This window comes from Ceratina calcarata, unplaced genomic scaffold, assembly GCF_001652005.2.
Source record: "Ceratina calcarata isolate Rehan_Ccalc_2016 unplaced genomic scaffold, ASM165200v1 scaffold189, whole genome shotgun sequence".
Classification (NCBI taxonomy): Eukaryota; Metazoa; Arthropoda; class Insecta; order Hymenoptera; family Apidae; genus Ceratina; species Ceratina calcarata.
In genome coordinates, this window is record NW_017140401.1 from 181,920 (window position 1) to 202,818 (window position 20,899).

The 20,899-nt window shown below is 36.9% G+C and overlaps 1 protein-coding gene across 1 annotated transcript in view; it reads right to left on the bottom strand.

The window, feature by feature from the left end:
* LOC108621945 (transmembrane and TPR repeat-containing protein 1) overlaps positions 1–20,899 on the bottom strand; it is a 258,139-nt gene that overhangs the window by 20,344 nt on the left and 216,896 nt on the right. Inside the window, exon 10 of the mRNA XM_018019556.2 lies at positions 20,309–20,422. Within this exon, the coding sequence (XP_017875045.1) occupies positions 20,309–20,422 (114 nt within the window). The remainder of the gene's footprint in view (positions 1–20,308; positions 20,423–20,899) is intronic.

Consider the following 20,899-nt stretch of genomic DNA (forward strand, 5'->3'; position numbering starts at 1 on the left):
AGTTTTAAAAAATGTCTATTGTATCCTATTTGTTTTAAATGTACTCTAATAACATTCTTATATAACTCACCGTTAAACAATCTGATGAAAGTGTCTGAAATTGTTTAAAAAACCTTTTATGAACGGGGGTGTAGATATGTAAAGCTCGTGTTTCTCGTGTTTTACCGGCGAGAGTCTTCGCATGATTTAAAAGCCGGATGCTCGTCACCTTTCAGCATCGAAAAGAGGATTCTTTCGAAACGCATATTATACGCGATAAAACGCGACTCAAATACACGGATTTAACCGTGATGGAAACACGTTCGCGCGAAATTTTACATGTTAATCCTAATGCATCAATGATTCCAAGCCACGTGTTAAACATTAAACTGTTAGACATGATGAACACGTTCCTACTTTATATGTATGGCACAAGTTTAATATAATTCAGAATGTACATATCAGTCATAAATCTGAAGTTAGGACACATTGTCAAACACGTATCTGAACGAATTGTTGTATGTACGTGTGTAAAACAAATTGACCGTGTGACATTGATCAATGAATAGACGCATAAAAATTTCATTTGGCACTATATACATAGTTTGTTTGTCAATCTTTTAGCACAACGTAGATAAATGAAATTTTAATTGTGGCTATAAAAATGTCTGGAACATTTCTAATATTCTAATGTAATTTAACTAATGGATGAAGTATTAAATTAGTTGTACAGATTTTTTCCAGCGATAAATTTGAATGCAAAGGATTGACAACTTTGGAGAATGATCATTTTTCGTTGAAATTACTACACGGCACAAAATATAATTTTGTCAATACTGTTTATGACTTATTGTACAATTTACTGCATGATTATGATTAATATCATTTCTGATATGATTTATTATATGGCAACGCGTTTCGTAGGAAAAGTGATTTCATCCTCCAGCGATTCTATAAAAACGAGGAGTAGTTGTTTCAGGTCAACCGATTGAAGTTTCTTCAATTTCGAGTTATTGGCATGGACTTCAATGGAGGGATTAATCCGAAAATCAGTCGACGAAACGAGTGACGATAAGAGTAAAGGAAACCGTTTCAATGGGAAACGGATCTCAGTTTCTTTTTTATTAAACGCAAGCACTTTCGCAATGAGCTTAAAACAAAAACTAAAGGAACGGGGAGATTCTTAAGAACATCGGATCCCCCGCTCCGTCTCACTCAGACTCTTTCTTAATAAGTTCATTTAAAGACAGGCTAACTACGATTGAAACGAAGGCTTCAGTCGAAATACTCCTTCCACGTTTTTCTTCTCCACGGGATTCTACTTAAATATTAAATGGTCAAGCATCGCTGATAGCGGATATACTTTTTCCTCTTGAAAGTTTCCTGTCGTCGTTCGGTAATAACTTTTATTTTCCAGCTCGTTTGAATCAATGTTTGCTAATGGATATTAATTTTGTCTCTGTTAAAATTAAGTTCTCTTTCCTACGGATTCTTCCTCGATACTTATAGGAACTCTTAAAACGATTTTCGCTTCGTCTGCACAAATACTAACCGCTATTAAACACGGTCATTAGTCACTTGTAATCTTCCTATAAAAGTTGTAATATAACTTCAAAAAGGCTGAAATATGTTTGACTGGTAGTGTCTTGATCACCAGCTAATTCAACGTGTTCATTAAACTTTCCCACTGAGCAGCTCTCTCTTGCAGAAATTCTCGAGATGCGTAGCACGCGCAAGAGAATAATTTGGGAGAATATCGATCTACCAGAAGTTTGGAACTTGCAATGCACAGTTCCTGTTCGGTACTTATGTGTATACGGATACGAGTATGGCATCGCGGATTTGAAGAGACAAGCAGCTTTTCACACCAGTGATAGTGATTTTCTTATAGAGATTTGTAGCCTCCTCAGACTTAATATCTTCTTTTAATTGAATTCCATTTTCCATATTTATAGTAACATACATGCTGCAGATCTTTCAATCAGGTCATCTTAAAATCCAAGTTTCATTATTGTAATACCATTTTAAGAACCATAACGATATTATCACATTCGTAAAAAGGCCATAGACACAAGAGAATAGACCGCGCGTATTTTTGTTGACCCCATCAGAGATACAGAAAACGTTCCTTCATTCAAATAAACAACGCGTCTGCCATTTTACTTGGCACTTGAAACGCTTTGAAGCTCTTGTTTCAGGCTCGAGCAATGTCCTTAACTCTGAATTTCTGTCCGAATATCTCCGAGGCTATCTGATTCAACGGAAAGTTTTAATTAAAATAGCTTTGTCGAGCTTCCCGAGTACATGGCCATTCTTCGTTTTCCTGAATCGACCTTTTTTCTTCGACTCCGTCATGATAAAAGCTGGACACGAAATCTTTTCCGCGGCCAATTTAAGAAATTGCGCTCATGCAATCGAACTTTTTGTTCCGCACGCGCGATCCGCTTTATACTTCCGCCGTCCTCGTGGAACAAACCGGAAGTTTAAGGCGGACGAGAACGAGTCGCTCACGGAGAGCGAAATCTAACCTAATACGTGACCTCTCGGGAACGGGGATCGCCGTACGTGTTTCGCTCCGCGGTGAGTTATTGGGGAAACACGGACAGCCGTGCAATTCCGCGTGTAAGTCGACGAACAAGGAAAATTCAGTAACTTAGATATACATATATAAACGCAGTTATAAATAAACAATATTGTGTAAAGAATGGAATTACAATTATTCTGTATATACAATTTCTTTCTTAACATCCTCATTCCATTTCATCTTCTTATCGTTAAGCCTGAATGGCATTCGTTAATCATGTTAAACGAGTAACAGGACAAATGTGATTATATGTGCTGGACCAGTATCATTAGCAGACAGCAAACAAAATGTGTGATCATCTGCCTACTGAAATTGTCGACATGATTATGGTGCTTGGAAAATGTGATAATAATTATTACGTGGCTATAAAATTATATCAGGAGAAATATCCAGAGACAAATGGTACGATACTAATACGATGATAAGAGACCTACGTTTGGGACATCGAAATGCTTGTTTATGCTTTGATGACCGCTATGCGGAACTGCATTTACCTACTTTTCATAGAATACTACGCGAGTGTACACTTATGTACTTAACAATTCTCAGTATTAAAATTTAAATATCTCCCAAAGTAATAATTTTTCGACATGAATAGGTTAATACATGACCAGAGCGCACCAGATTTGTCTTTTTTCCTTCTGAAGAGGTGTCTGACGATCGGAAAATATTCTCATATAAGGACGAAAAGTGTATTCCCGTAAACCCACATTTTGCACTATTTGTGCTTGGTTATCGATAAAACACAGCAAAAAACGTCAATACTTTACCGATGCGTGTTAGAAAAGTCGCGTGACTACCCTAGGCCCTTAACAGTAAAAACATTTGTGAGCACGTGGGGCTGTACAAACACTCCCGGCATAAAGGCGCATTCATGCACATATCCACATACACATGTGTATTGTGAAGCTGAAGATTCGATTCTTACGTTTTGCAATACTTCTTCATCCTGCTGACATAACAAATATGTTCTGATATCAAAATATTATGCTATAAAAGTAGTACAAAGCAATTTCTGAATTTTTTTTAATTCCACCTTTAAAATGGTGAAAGGAGGTAAAATGCATTTTTACGGATATTCTTATGTCTCTTATACATATAATATAAGATATCGACTTAGTTTTTTCCTATAAGAGCTTCTGATGCAAATATCTAAAAATAAATTCCTGGATTTTTCGAAATTCCACAATTAAGGGGATGAAGTGAAGTGAGATTATTGTTTGCATTTCATTACTTTCCTTACCTTTTCCGCACGAATCATACGTGTGAATTCAGCAAGCAGCCTGCGAGAAGAACTACAAATGTTGTTTGCAAAGGGGTACTTCAATAAGAAATGAGTTCTGCCATTTTTCAACTGTAACCGTACAGTAATACGTTTGCATAGGTACATAAATGAGGCTGTATGAAAAGTGTAATGTTTTTGAAGGATGTACGAAATAAATTAGGGAATGGTGCAAGTGCGTGACCATCTCTACCACACTAATTGCCATAGGATCACCATCACAATATGTATCATAGTATGTCCCCCTCTACACAATGCAAGTTTTGTATACAACATTTTTTCATATTACTACAAATAACGGCAATACTCAAGGTAGGCACAGTTAATGCCCCATTTTATACTGGCTAATCTTCAGTTCCTGGGCAATAAAATAAGTGCTCGCATGCCGGTCTGACTCGACGATTTCCATGATTTTATCAACGTTTTCGACAATTGGCCTACCAGAGCGTGTCTCATCTTCAACGTCCATATTACCAGAACGGAAACGTTGGAACCACCGCTTTGCTATTGCATTCGATACTGTATTGGGTTCATAAACAACACAAATTTTTTTGGCCGCCTGCATCGCTTTTTCCCCTTGGTCGTAGTGGTACTGAATAATGTATCGAATTTTCTCGTTTTTTACCTCCACTTTGGAACGCACTAACACACAACTGGATTCACTCGTCAAAAAATGGTCACAAGACTTTTTTTAAGGCGTTATGTCGCCTTTAATTTGCCGTATAGATTGAGAAGATACAACGTACACATCGTAAGATATGGCTCACTAAAGCCATGTAACGAAAAAGGCTCAGAACTTTTTACTTCACCTAATATAATGAATGTGAATTTAATCAAATTAGTTGTGAATGCACATAAGTTGGAAAGTCACTAAGCATAATTACTAAAGAAGTTAATCCCTTAAAAATTTCAATGGATGATTGCACAATGGGATTAATGACTTGGTCCGTCATAAAATGTAAACACTTTTTATTATACACAAAGCCGTAATTCATAATTTCATCCGTTTGTTACATTTTGTGAGGACTCAAAACAGAAAAGAATGACGGATTAATTATTCGAATGAAAGGTACGCGAAAACCGTAACAAAAGCAGAAAACTCGTGAAGTAGAGAGCGGATCGTAATTAGGGAAATGGCCTTGGCCGAAAAGATATGAGAGTGTACACTCAGTAATTGAACCCTACAGCATTATTTTCCCTCTGAATTTTTTTAATCGTAATGCAACACATTTATGGAATAAGGTTCTGTCTGCGCTGTAGCAGACTCCTTTACTAAAACTACTGACATATAAAAAGTAATTTTAACGAAACAAGCAAAGCAAAGTCCAGTCCAATTCCAAACTAATTGAGGTGAAATCCATGGACTTGATCAATGAAAATAATACATCTTCCTTGTTAGCTTTCTTTTCATAAGATTACTTTGATTTCATGTTTAAAATCATGGTTGACACAACATTTGTTACATTGGAATTGTTTTCAAATGGTACGAGGAGCATGCACCTTCGAAAAGGGGGTGCGAAAGATAAAATGTGTCTGTCCAGTCTCGGGAGAGAGCCACAAGGGAAACCTCGATATTTACACGTCAGAGGATAGAATCCCGACAGAGCGGCCGCAAGGGTGTCGCGTACCAGGAGTGTCTCTTTATTGGATAATAAATAACCTGTTTCATTTGTAAGAAAGAGATAAAGCGTGACAGAGAGAAGCGTGGAATGGATACTGTATCCCCGTGTCACGCTCCTTTCACGCGTGGAGTTGGATGAGGGGGACATTCTGTTTCTTTAATATTTATTTACTACCATGGGCTCTTTTGACTTGGCGTGTCCGCAGAATTTCCTAACAGGTTATAAATCATATATTCTACATGTAAGCAATAATGTATGCAATAATTCAAAGACACGTTACTTCATAATTTGTTAGATAACTTGTATTAATTTTATTTTTCCACAAATAGAGAATCCTTAAGGGGCCAGGATAGTCACGAGACTTTTCTAACATTTGTCAGTAAATTTTTCACGTTTTTTGTTCAGTTTTACCAATAGCTAAGCAAAAACAGTAGAAAATATAGGTTTATACTGTTCGATTATACATTTTTATTTCTCAGTGAGTCAAGAAAAAATTCGTTTGACTGTTTACTATAAAGTATATTCCAGGGTATCTCTGGTTCTTATTTTATTCAGAACAATATCTGTTTAGTATAAAATCACTTAAAATTCAAAATGTAGTAACTACGATTTTTGCTTCACTTTGTAACAAATTGTTTTATTACATATCGGCATAATCTCATTGAATAATGACCAAAGTGCCCTAGAATGTAGAATCAAAGTGCTCTCAAATTAGACATTAAAATGAATTTTGTCTTGATTGTTTGAGAAATAAGGACATAGAATCGAATAGCATAAACACATATTGTTGGCCAATTTAATGGTTAACATTGACATTCTGGCTTATCGCACCGATATCAGAGTTCCGAAAATGATTTATAGTAATATGAATGCGTAATATGTAAAGTAGAAAAAGGTGACCATGTACTATTAGTTCAATAACTAAAATTTCAACAATTTATACCTCAAAATATTTATTTTTTTATTCTTTCTAAACTGTATGACATTTGTTGATCAAGCATATAATCACTTTCCCAGTAGGAAGATGTCTATCTAGTAATTACGCGAAGACATTACGAATGTGCAACGTGGACAATATGCATCAGTCTAATGCCAATATTATTCGCGACTCGGCGAAAACTTGGCTGATGGCAGTTCGCGTAATTTCAAGCTCTTGCCGAATATCCCGCAGTAATTTTCGATGGACCCACTTTATGGTTGCGCTGGATCGTGAAGTTAAGGCAACGACAAAGTTATAGGATGGAACGACACAAAGCAATGGGGGATAAAGCGGCTAAGGGGGGAGGGAAAGGATTGTTGCCCGTACGGCAAATCCGACTGCCCATTATATAATGGTATAATAGTGTTCCGTGCCTCTGGTTATTGCGCGACAGAAATCATACTGGAACGGAAACTGGATACTGACAATTTTTAACGTTCACCTCTAGTTCCATGTTTTAGTGGATGGCAAGTTATATCAGTTTTCTTTCTTGTTCGTATTATTGATGCTCCAGGCGTTTTCGGAATTTTTATTATTAGATACGTACATCTTTCAATAATAAATCTCAAAACACATTGTAAAACATTATTGTTCAATGATACATTAGAGGAATGTAGATAGAGACATTTCCTTTCAGCGAAAGATACAAATATAAAATGTTAGCAATTATAAACGTTCACATATCATCATATTAGATGAAAATTGATTACATTTTTCTACGTTAATAAAAATGATTATGATTTATTATTTATATCATTCATTATACATATAATTATGGTTATATGGTTTGCTGTAATCCCACTAAAACGTATTCAGCACTGACACTTTCAATTTCGTTTAAAGATGAATGCAACATATGTTACGACAAAATTTATCACAAATTGTATAGGCGAAACAAACAACGCCGAGGACGTGGATAATTATTACCGAGTAATAATTAACAATCGGATTTTTGTTTTAAAAGTGAAACTACGGATAATAGGTCATTGTGTTCTCTGCTCGAGCAATGATGAGAGCATACTCAACCATGCTAGAAGAGAACACGCATTGTTCATCAGCCACAAACATCGGCGAATAAATTGGCCGCCCTGTTTCCACAGCGGCGTACATACCTATTATCTTATATTGCCTCTACACATTTATTGCGCGCGCGTTCATGTTTATTGCTCGTTTCACACGGACCCATCCTACGCTAAACGATGGAATCGATACGTTCAACGGTAATTGTTCTTCTGGTTTCGTTTAGGATGAACGTCGAGCAACAAACGATAGAAACGGTCTGGACGATCGAATATTCCAAGCTTGTCATTAATTCGTTTACCATTAATGCGACAGACGAATCAACATTATTACTGATTTAACGTTTTAATATTAATCTATTGTCAATTGTTACTTATGCACGCTTACTAGTAATAATCGTTAAGAATATTTCTAAAGCTGAATGTATATTAATTAACGAAACATTGCTATGTTACGTCTTCAATTTTGTTATGTAACATATTTCTATAACTTGTTACAATAACTTGTTTGTACTTGCATCTACGCTATATATGTACAACAAAACGTATTAAAAATCTCCATTTGCTAAGATCCTTAAAGTAACTATCTCTTTTATTGATCCTGCATCTCAAAATGTTGTATCTTTCTTCCTTATTAAGTGTAGAAGTTAATGAAGTGTTTTGATATTAAATTACATATAACTCTGGTTTGAATGTAAATATTCGCTCACCATTTTAGAACATTGGAGTATCAACATTTACAACGTTTATGAAACATTTGACATCTTGTCAAAACAAAAACAGTTAAAAGAACTAGGAACAAAGAATGATGGCACGAGATGAATACATTGCTGTTAACGTGATTCAAACGGAAGGTCTTCTTGGACAACATCCATAACGTACATCATTAACATCATAACATCATTAATCCTAAATGAAGAAAATCGTGGATTCACCCTGGAAAACCGTCTACATTCACTGCAAGATCAAATAGCCACGCTAAGAAGGTTTTGCTGTGGATATGGTGAGATAAATAGGGAGTAGTGTACTATGAATTGGTCCAATCTTATCAGACTGTCAATGCACATCGCTCCAACAACTGATTCACATGAATAATGAACTCGAAAGAAGAAGACCATTTACAGGTACACCGAACACGACACGTCATCGTGCAATAAGATAAAGCTCGGCCACACGTTCCATAGTAACAAAGGATGTCATTTGCTGTTTGACTTGGGAAATCCCCTCCCCTCCCACATACGGCAAACTCTCGTGATCTGGCTCCATCGGATTGTCATTCAAGCCCGATCACGCCAACAGATATGAATTTTCAGACATCGGAAAAGATGCCAAAAAGTATTAATGAATTCATTGCATGAAAATCGTCAAGGAATTCGACAAAGTAAGATGGACTAAAATTATCGAAAGTACTAGAGAAATTTCAAAAAGTAACAGATGTATGATTACTTTATAAATAAATACTAAAGGTTTGAAGAGGCACGGAATTAATTTCTACACCTACTACTTCATGTCCAATTTTATTTATTAAATTATTCAAAACCGGGAGTTTTTATATGTTTTTATATCCGCTAGAAGATCGTTGTTGCTACATTTTCGAACTAATAATTGGCCGTAGCCAGGATTTTCATTTAGGCCTTACTTTGTTTTTCCAATAAAATTGACACCAGCAGTTATTGTCAGGATTGCGTCCTGAATGTTTTAAGTCATTATAAATAATAGTATGCAAAATGTTTTATGAATATATATATATAATTATCTACTATAATAACAAAAAAAATGTTGTATTACATTATGCTATATACATAAAATTCTGCTTCTTACATTTCCAACAAGTGTATAATTTAGATATACATATAACATATTATGTAGTGTAGACGCAGCTTAAGAATTTCTATTTTGCGAAGATTCGATTTCATTTACGTGTTCAGTGTTTAATCATTACTCGGACAAACCTCGTCGAGAATACAGAGTTCAAAATTAAATATAACAGACACACGTTTGAACGCATCTCGTCGAACGTACAAGCGTCTCGAATGGCTGCTGTTTCAGTTTCCAAGAAAATTGAATTCTCTTTTCCAGACAACACCCAGTCCAGTCGTCTCGACGCCATTTCCCCGTAGATAGCCAAGGAGGTTAACTCCATCGCTCGTCAGACAGTCGATAAACAATAAAACCGGATGCATTAGTATCGCGCTCTGGTAACTCCATCGCCTGTCTCCAACTGAGCTCCCCGCCATATACGGGACAATAACGAGAATTTTTATTGCGGATCAACACACATTCCGTCGATTCTCCAGCCGTTTAATTTATTGCTAAACCACCTATACGTGTACATATCTATCTACCGTGAATAGACACGTTTTATGTTGCGTTTCGAATAATAAAACGCGCGTCATAAAATCCCAATCATATAATGCGTTATCGCGAACTACCACCAGTGTGACTTTCCCCTAAACTTCTCCTGCGGAACACATATGTATAGTGCACGTAGAAGAAATAATGTACGAGTCCTTGGTTTTCCTATACAAACTCTAGTATAAATAATTGGCAAGTTTAAACAATGCTCATTAGAAATTGTTTAATATACTTCTGTATTGATAGAAATTTCGTTGAAAGTATTTATGATTAATTACATGACTTATTACATGATTTAAAGATATCAGATGTTTTGATAGAAGCAAGCTAAGATTTATGAACGGAAGTGTATTTCTCTCCATTCGGGAACGTTTCACTCCTCCACTGACGATTCTCCAGGCGAACTGGTACTATTCTTTCTGGGAGCGTAATAACAAACGGCAGATACTAACGCGCCGAGATCCTCGCGCCCGTTTCTCCCGTTCTCAATTATTACTGGACTACTGGCGCAGTCCCGGGTCAATCTCGGGCTACTTTAAATTACTTAGTCGATGCACACCGTTCCCAGCTGGACCGGAAACTTCATGGAATGTCTCCTCAGGGAAATTTCGTCCAGCTGATCGAAAACTAATTCATCGCCGTCGTCGCGAGTTGGAAAGTCAATGAGAAGAGCCGAGATCTTGTCATAAAGATAACTTGGGTAATATGGAATTTCGGTTTTCAAAAAATAGTCAATTTATTTGTACAAGGAAAATGGGAAGATCTTTTCATTATTTAATCCCTTAATTTTTCATTAGAAAATATTGAAGTCAGTTAAAAATTTTAATTAACCAACAATTGTACAGGGTGTCCCGTACAAGCCGACAGTGGGAAATTCTCCAAAAAAACTGAATAGAAAATATAGAATAAAATTTTTTCATAAGAATTGACGGAATTCGTTATAAATTATTTCATTATCGATCAAGGGGCGCGGTAGCGGCCCGAAGGCAAGTTTGAGGCTACAAAATATACCACCATATTGACAATATTTATAAACATCAAAGAGGCCCGAAATAAAAAACGCTGCTCGAAATACCCGAAAGTAAGATAATGAAATCAGTCGACCCGAATCTATCTAGACCAAGTGCACGCGTACTCGATAAAGTTTCCAATATATTTTTCTCGCAAACAAATATAAGTTAAGATGAGCAAATGCGAATAAAACTCGTGGATAACCTGAACTTCAAATTTTTGTTTCAAAGTTGAACGTTGTTGCGATTCCATCAAGCGTCTCCGCATGAGTGTCCTGTACGAGCAGTCACTCGTCCAGAACTCTATGGACTTTGCCACGAAAAAACCAAACGTCGCGTTATCGGGTCTCAACAAAGAAATCGAACCTCGACACCTGAGCATTTGGAACCCATTGGACCCGCACCCTCCAAGTAACTTAATTTCCTTACACAAAGCCTTATATGAAAAAACATAATTCTCAGTTTTCTATGTAGAATTACCCACTGTCCGCTTCTACCACTATTTACAGGACATCCTGTATATTTTACAATTGTGCATGAAATATTGCATTGCAATACTTCATTTTAATTTGTCTATTTAGTTATAAAAATTCCAATAAGATTTATCGCCGGCGATAAAACTGAAAAATTCAACGAAGCAATAAGTAAACACTTGAGACCATTGGTAAAACAGGCAATTTACATTCGTATATCGCACACTTTGGAAAGAATAATTCTCCGGCAAAGGGAGATGGGATTTAGGGAATGAAGGTTCAACCTGTTCGCAGTGCGTCGATTCACCGAACGAAACAAGTGTAGGAAATTGGCAGTTAGTCGAAGGTTCAATTTTTCAGAGCTAATATCGGTCGAGTGGAGGAAGCTGGCGCGCCACGCCGATGGAGGAAGGCCACGGGACGGTGGGACAAAGAAAGCTCGAATGGGACAGCGCGGCAGTCAGGCTCAGCCTAGGAAATGAGATTTACAAGCGAGCAGAGCCAGGCGGGCAAGAGTGTACCGTCCAAGCGCAATTTTCATCCCCGGGTGCAATCGTTCGCCGACGTTGCAGCCGCTGTTCTCGCGCCTGCATCGTTTTTTCATCTCCCTTTCTCCGTCCCGGCTCTGCATTCCCACGCCGCCGCGCCGGCCGCCCATTCGCTTCCACCATCTTCCTCTTTTTTCAACGTCGACCATGTTTTCCCTCTTGTTTACAGGATTGATTGCATTTTCGTGGACAAATATTGCAATGTTAGGACCGAAGCCGAAGATTAGCCAGCCAGAATATGATCGAATACAGAGAGACGAGCGATTTTTTACCCGAGTATTTCCCCTATAATTCTGATTGAGATGGAAAAATAACTATTTGGAATTGCAAACGAACGTAATAATAACATAAGTACATATAAAAATAAAAGAGGAGAAACAATAACAGTTATTAATATTACTAACGTGATATCATAATAACGAAGTTAAGTAATTCTGAACATATCATAACATGTTCGAAAATAGACCTTAACACAATCTCATTATCCCCGACCACACAATTTTCGAATTTCGTTTTCTCGTTTTCGATTCCTTAAGATATCTCAAAATCAAAATATGAAGAACATCGTATCAGAGATATCTAATCCCGCGATGCATTAGCCTGTCTTAGGGGAAAGGAATATAAAAAGTGGCTTGCTGAGAAAGGGGAAAAGCGAAAGGCGGAAAAAGCTCGGAGGGAGAAGAGGTCGGGGCGCGAAGGTACTGCATGAAAGCGAAACAAAGAAGACAGAGGAGGGTGGTCGCCACTTCATCTCTAGCTGCTCTGTGGCTAATTAATGCACTTTTCTTGAGTTCCCGCTCCCGCGCCCTTGGCGCATTGCGCTGATATGCGAAAGCGAAGTGGTTTCAAGGGAACGTGATATGGCAAAGACCACGCGTTTTGCAGACGCAAGCCATCGATAAGCAACGCTGAACGCAGTGTCATCTGAAAAATAAGCAGGTTGTCGCAATATGGCTGTCATCTAACGGCGATAAACGTGAAATGATGTGAAAAACTATAGTAACAAATATTTATGTAGATTTCGAAGCGCTTATTTTTTCATCCTTTTTTACTTTTCTCTCGGCACAATCGCGGTAGAATAATGAGACCGCCACACTAAATGCATCAAACCGTGGAATGGTTTTCGCAACGAGAGAAATGAATATCTCACATACGGATATGATTCTGATTCGAGGTGGCGTGGACTGCTAGTAGTGAATATTGAGTGATTCGATCTCGTACCTTCTCAATCACATAATTTTTCGTGATCGTTTTTAATTCATGCCGAATAAAGAGCACGGCTGTTCTTTACACGCCTCACAAAATCTATGGAAATTATGTGATTGAAAAATAGTGAATAAATTAATGATTATGAATTGCAAGGACCAATTTCATTTTAAATCTGTTTGAGCTTCATTCTACGAAGTATATGTAAATTCTACTTTATGATCGCAGTGAGCAAATTGCTACAAAAGACTGCAATTACTGTGATGAATGTTAACGATTTTATGGTCTGTAAATTTATTTAAGCTTTAAAACGAGTGATCGGTAAAACATGTGCTTATTTGCGAATCGAGATCAGAATGAGATAGGATCAAAGACAAGTGGAAGTAATAAAAGATTAGAATTGTTTCAATAAGCAAACTGTAAAAGTAGTTGTTGTTAGTATAATCTATCAATTACATAGAACCAGTTATTACCTATTAATCTTAAATCAGTTTAAACATTTACAGTCACAATTGATTAAACTTTACTTTATGGATCTTAAAGCGTTGCTCCGTCCAAATTGCTAATTTTTAGCGATTAAAATTAAATTGCTCCCACTGTTTCTTTGACACCTCTCTTCAATCGGGCCTCTCTCAATATAATTCTATCCATGATACATGACGCGTGTGTAATATGCTAAGTTAGCCCGATTCTTGATCGGCACTTTTCAATTAACCCCGATACGCGCGGCCAGTCATTAATAAACATTGCTTTTCTCGCGTACAAAAGAACACGGGTCGATAGAGAAACCCGTGCGAAGATTATGAAAGTGTCGAGGGAGGTCGATTAAAATTCTTCCGCATCGCACGAAAATTCATCGCGAGGTTCTATGATGCTTTGCGAAAGGGTGGCGAGCATCCCTCTTTCTCCATTCGAAGTCTCTTCTGCGACGTGCATAGTGATGAAAATCAAAGTCTGTTACTCTGGAGTCTGGAGTATAGAGACACACGGCTAAATACTCCTGTACAGTAAATGTTGACTCATGAATTAGTGAAAGGTGTCGTTCTATTTCCTCTTTCATGAAACGGATAAAAAGTCGTACATCGTTTCTAATCAACGTTGGGATCATGCATGACTGAATCATCATTACGGCGATGATGCAGTAGTACTGAAATGGTAAACAGTTCCCTAGTAGAACATAGATGAATGATAGTGGTGATCCTTTGGAGATAATAATAAACGAAGTGAAACATGATTACATTTACATTAAATTTTCCTTTGAATTTAAGTCCTGAGATGGGATCTAAAAAATTTCTAATCGCTTATTTTCGTTAGCCAGCCTAAAACGTTGCCAAATTCCTGACGTAATCGATTGCTGCATCGATCACAGCAACGTCAATATTGGATCAACGTTTCGTTTTTTAAATATTTGCCGTCGAAAGCGATACCAATCTTTAAAATAACGGATGATGGATAACATTCACGATCGAAAGCTTACCCGGTATTTCTCTTTTTCGGAAAATCGCAGCAACGTTCATTACATCTAGCCTTGCAACCACTGCGTTTCCACTTCGAACTTCTGTTTGTATTTTTTACTATCCAGGTCACGACAAACGCGTTCGTTTCTTGTTTTGCTCCCTCCTTTCCGCCTTTCAATTCGTCGCTTCTTTTCAATTCTTTCTTCTACATTGTGTACGCAAGTATACGCTTCGCGTGATTAAAAGTATTCGTTAACCAAATTATATATCTGGATCACGTTTCACTTATTGAAACATTGTTTCACGTTTCTCTTATTCGTCAATAAAATTCGACTGTATGCTCTTCCTTCCCCCTTTGCCCTTAGTGTTTTTTCTTCTATATCGCTTACTTTATAAATATATGTTCAATCCATCAGAAGTATCGAGGTATTGATTATTATTTTTCTTGTGTTAGTGATATTATAGTCGATACACATTTACCAATAATTATTAATTATTACATATGCTATTCATAAATGTAACAAAGTGAGAAGTGAAATATTTTTTCTATCGTTAAAAATACAATTTGACGATAACTGAATACAAGACTCGTTACAATTTCCGAAAGTTTGGTTAGTACATCACAGACTTCAACAGTTCAACCGTTTGCGTAATCGATTCGAATGAACTGTGACTTGTTCCGAATTATTTTATTAAAACGTATTCTCGAATAAATTCCGAACGATAGTAAAAAATAATATCGTGAGTTTGCTCCGAAAAAGTGAACAATTTTCTATCTAACAATTGGTTTCTTTAATTTTTAAGATTAGATCAAATTTGTTATTATTTATCACTGAACCGCAGTATAAGAAAGAACAGTAAGTTTATTCTGTCGAATGGTGTACTAATAATTGACTCTTGCGTAAGGCGAAATCGCACAACCAACAATACAGCCGTCCGTGACTCCGCCTATATTTAAAAATATTTATAATTAAAGAAAATCAGTATAAGTGAAAGAAATAGTTAGTTATTTGGTTATATGGTTTTTTAATCCTATCGATCGTAGTCTAATTACTAATAACAAATGAGTCTGTTTGACCAACGATCTTATAGTCTATCTATAAGATTGTGGGTCAAATTAGACGCCCGCGCACGATTAATCAGAGATGATGATTGCCTACGAGCCCGATCTAACCGATTTTTGACTGTCATAAGCTACCGCCTCTAACGACCGAAGAATACTCATATTTTGAGGGGAGGTGATAATAGCGGATGTCGAATGTCGAACGTGTCGTACGGCAGTTCCTGCTTGGAGCCTGCACAGTTGATTACTCGCTCTGCAAAAGTCAATTGGCCCCTTTGCGGCAAGCTTTTACATGCTTTTCCCTATACCTCGCAATTTTCACTTCGGCCTTTCTTTTCCTCGTGTCGTACGTTGTGTCTGGGGAATGATCCTTATAACGGGCCTCATAGACAGTCTCTCTCATCATCTCTGAATTAACAACATAGCGAATCTGTTGGTCTTGAGATCATAGGAGCCGATATCGAGAGTGAGCCTACTGTTATTCCTTATACTGTATCTGAACTAGGGATTTTATGCACTGTTTAAAAATGAGAGATTTTTGCCGAGTAAAGGTGGAAGAAAAGAATATCTTTCTAATTTTTTTCTTTATATGCAGCATATGACCATGTGTACTATGATTGATTGTATACTGCTCGTGCCTGTTATTAATATATAATGTAAAATGGGTTCATGTAACCCGTGTGATAGATATAAATAAATAAATAAATAAATAAATATCTATTTTCTGATTATCGTAAATATTTTATTCTGCAGTCTATTAATTAGTAAACATTGTTCATCAATACTCTCTGTTTTAAAGGAGCCAGTATCAATTATTTGATTTTTCTCCAATTAGTACTAAGGATTTTATGAAAGTACATTGAATCGTATTCTCAACTTGCATGGGAATGGAAACCGATCAACGTACGGCGAACGAGGCTTGAGCACGACTATCAAATACGAATTCTTTCCGCGGCCTTTAACGTCCTTAGTGTGCACGGTCGAGTCCAGCACGCGTGAATGCACGCTGAAAAACCGACCAACTACGACGACCCTTCATCGCGCCGTCATGCTTGAATTATTTAATTGGATTCTGCATTTTAGTGCGCCGCCGTAAACGGTGTACGCCAGCGAACGGATTAATTTTGCTTACTGGTCGTGAACCGCGGAGGAACACGTAACGGGGGAGCAGTTTCACAAATTCACGACTCGTTGCGCTTTCTCGTACACGTGGGTACTTACCGTTCGACGTAAAAACCGAGTCGGAAGTCCTGAATCGAAACGAGATCGATCCATATTTACCCGATAAATTAAATCACTGTGATTCAGTTTTTAGATATTTTCCAATTCTATCAAGTCTAGATTTAGCTCGATCCACGTTTAGATATTTAGGATCGATTAATGCAATTTTAAAACAGTTCTCGATTCACTAAGTTCAGATTACGGATAGATTTATTTATCTAAATAGTCTATCGGACAAATTGTAAAATCATCAAAACAGTTCTCAACTCATTACGTTAAAGTTATGTTAGTTTATATTATCTCATAAACAATATAAGAATGTTATTTCTTTTAGCTGATAGGAAAATACATTCTTCAAATAATATCTGTCCTCTGTCATTTAAAGAAATGATCATATCATTTGCATGCATGCATTTGTTTAATTTGTCAGCGATATGAAATATTCAATTGTATATTATTCGAGCGATTCATTAATAAAGAATGCAATTAGCGGGCAAGTGGGAGATCGGTTTAATAACCATTCTAATCAATATGCGATGTTTAATGAACGAAGAATAGATATATACCGTTATTATTTCCGGTGTTCAACGGATTTTATTAAAACAGACGTGCAGTGACAAAGTGAAACTGAACGACCATTTTCAATCGTTTGTATACGCGCGTGACTCCTTGATGAGTCGTTAACGAGCCACGATATTAACGTACACGTTATACCTTGTAATTAGCAAGCAATAATTAATCATAAACGCTAAATAATTGACGGTTTTAGTGTCGTGTTTACTTATAAGCAAATAACTACTGAAACACTGACAGTGGAACAGGTAAGAAAGGATATTTAGACGTCAAGCTGATAGGTCTCTTGTATAATTAATTAATTGTTTGATCAAAAAGTATATGTACGACATTCTAGAAGTTTGAGACAGTTAATAATAAAAATTTTTACTAAATATGCATAATAAATAAATAAATAAATAAATAAATATCTATTTTCTGATTATCGTAAATATTTTATTCTGCAGTCTATTAATTAGTAAACATTGTTCATCAATACTCTCTGTTTTAAAGGAGCCAGTATCAATTATTTGATTTTTCTCCAATTAGTACTAAGGATTTTATGAAAGTACATTGAATCGTATTCTCAACTTGCATGGGAATGGAAACCGATCAACGTACGGCGAACGAGGCTTGAGCACGACTATCAAATACGAATTCTTTCCGCGGCCTTTAACGTCCTTAGTGTGCACGGTCGAGTCCAGCACGCGTGAATGCACGCTGAAAAACCGACCAACTACGACGACCCTTCATCGCGCCGTCATGCTTGAATTATTTAATTGGATTCTGCATTTTAGTGCGCCGCCGTAAACGGTGTACGCCAGCGAACGGATTAATTTTGCTTACTGGTCGTGAACCGCGGAGGAACACGTAACGGGGGAGCAGTTTCACAAATTCACGACTCGTTGCGCTTTCTCGTACACGTGGGTACTTACCGTTCGACGTAAAAACCGAGTCGGAAGTCCTGAATCGAAACGAGATCGATCCATATTTACCCGATAAATTAAATCACTGTGATTCAGTTTTTAGATATTTTCCAATTCTATCAAGTCTAGATTTAGCTCGATCCACGTTTAGATATTTAGGATCGATTAATGCAATTTTAAAACAGTTCTCGATTCACTAAGTTCAGATTACGGATAGATTTATTTATCTAAATAGTCTATCGGACAAATTGTAAAATCATCAAAACAGTTCTCAACTCATTACGTTAAAGTTATGTTAGTTTATATTATCTCATAAACAATATAAGAATGTTATTTCTTTTAGCTGATAGGAAAATACATTCTTCAAATAATATCTGTCCTCTGTCATTTAAAGAAATGATCATATCATTTGCATGCATGCATTTGTTTAATTTGTCAGCGATATGAAATATTCAATTGTATATTATTCGAGCGATTCATTAATAAAGAATGCAATTAGCGGGCAAGTGGGAGATCGGTTTAATAACCATTCTAATCAATATGCGATGTTTAATGAACGAAGAATAGATATATACCGTTATTATTTCCGGTGTTCAACGGATTTTATTAAAACAGACGTGCAGTGACAAAGTGAAACTGAACGACCATTTTCAATCGTTTGTATACGCGCGTGACTCCTTGATGAGTCGTTAACGAGCCACGATATTAACGTACACGTTATACCTTGTAATTAGCAAGCAATAATTAATCATAAACGCTAAATAATTGACGGTTTTAGTGTCGTGTTTACTTATAAGCAAATAACTACTGAAACACTGACAGTGGAACAGGTAAGAAAGGATATTTAGACGTCAAGCTGATAGGTCTCTTGTATAATTAATTAATTGTTTGATCAAAAAGTATATGTACGACATTCTAGAAGTTTGAGACAGTTAATAATAAAAATTTTTACTAAATATGCATCATACAATTGAAGAAAGTTAATGTTAACTGACATCAGTTGATGTTATAAATTTATATCTTTTGATATGTTATTAAACTGGAATATTAGATGAATTTTACGACATTTTATATGACAGAGAAATAAATTCTCAGAGAAGTAAGTATGATAATAATAATAAAGGAGCGGAATTATTCCTTTGGAGACAAGAGAAATTCAGCTGGTCACAACAGCCAGGATAGAAAAGAAGCGTAGCGGCCTGGTTTTCAACAGGAAGAAACGCGGGATCGGCTCATTGAGGCAGTCCGGGCGGCTTCAAAAGGATTCGCGCGAACGAGGAAGTGGAATTTTCATTATCGGAATACCAGTCGCTGTCAGTAAACCTCTTACCGCTTTGATAAGCGCAGTCGCCCCTCGCTAAAAGAGGACGTGAGTAGAGTAAAAGAAAGAGGAGTAAAAAAGGAAACGATCTCGTGGATGTAAACTCGCTTCGTCTTTCTTTGTGACCAACTTTGGACATGAAACTCGTGTATACATATACGTATGTACATACTCTCGCTTCAACTGCGAGTCCGCTCGTCTTTCGCATGTAAAAACCCTGCTTGGTTGGGCCAGACTTTGTTCAAGGGCATTTCAAAGTGGAGTGCGGAGTGAATCAAGAACAAGATTGTTCAGAGCAAGACGTTGCGTAAGGTGAATCGTATTTTCACAATTCGTATTGTCATAATCCGATGTTAAAGAATGGATCATTCCATTCATTCGATTTTTAATACTGAATAGAAAATGTGTCAATGTAAGGATAGATTTTCGCAAACCAGAATTGAAATACGTATCGATTTTTGTAATAAGAGTGCGCAGTAGTCGCAGTACCTCAAGAGCTTGATTGCTCAGAATTAAAATAGATAATATTACATTAATAGAATAAAATACAATTCCTACCCACATTCACAGTCGATGAGACAACTTTCTATTTCTATAATTAAATGTCTCTCGTAGAACCTAGTCTGATGACGCAAGAAGTTGAAGGCTAACTTCCAGAATCTATTCTCTTAAGAAGGTTTAAGATGTTAGGGAAATTGCTCAAGTACTTACCAAAGGGCTAGCTGGTAATGTAGGATCGCACGGTTCGGTTGCGACGTGTCTCGTAGGAAGTTGGCGAAGTTGTAGTGCATCTTGGCGTTGTGGGGAAGAGACCGCAAGCCCGACCTGCGAACAACCCAATTCGAGGTCAGACCGTTGCCTTGGGATTCACTCGTCCTGACTTAATAGTGACCCCCAGTCTCGTTACCTTCGCGATCTAATCATTATTGCGAGCAAATCACTATCGCGATTACGGTCTGATGTCGCGACACAATACATATCGAGTTTCACTGACGAGTACGGTGATCGTAATATATCCTTCATTTAAGACAGGCATGTGAAACACGTGGCTTGCGGGCCGTATGCGTCCCGCCGGGAACTGTTCTGCGACCCGTCAAGGTTGATAACTAATACGCTCATTTAACTTTTGGCAACACTGTATCTATGTTCGGCAGCACATATTCCACATTAATATTTTGCACTTTAAAAAAATAATAAAACTGCGGAAAAATCGAGATTAACAATTGCACGTAATTTTAAAAATAACTACAGCTTAACAAATTCAACCAAATTCGGTTAATGAAAAACCAAGTTGCCAAGCTT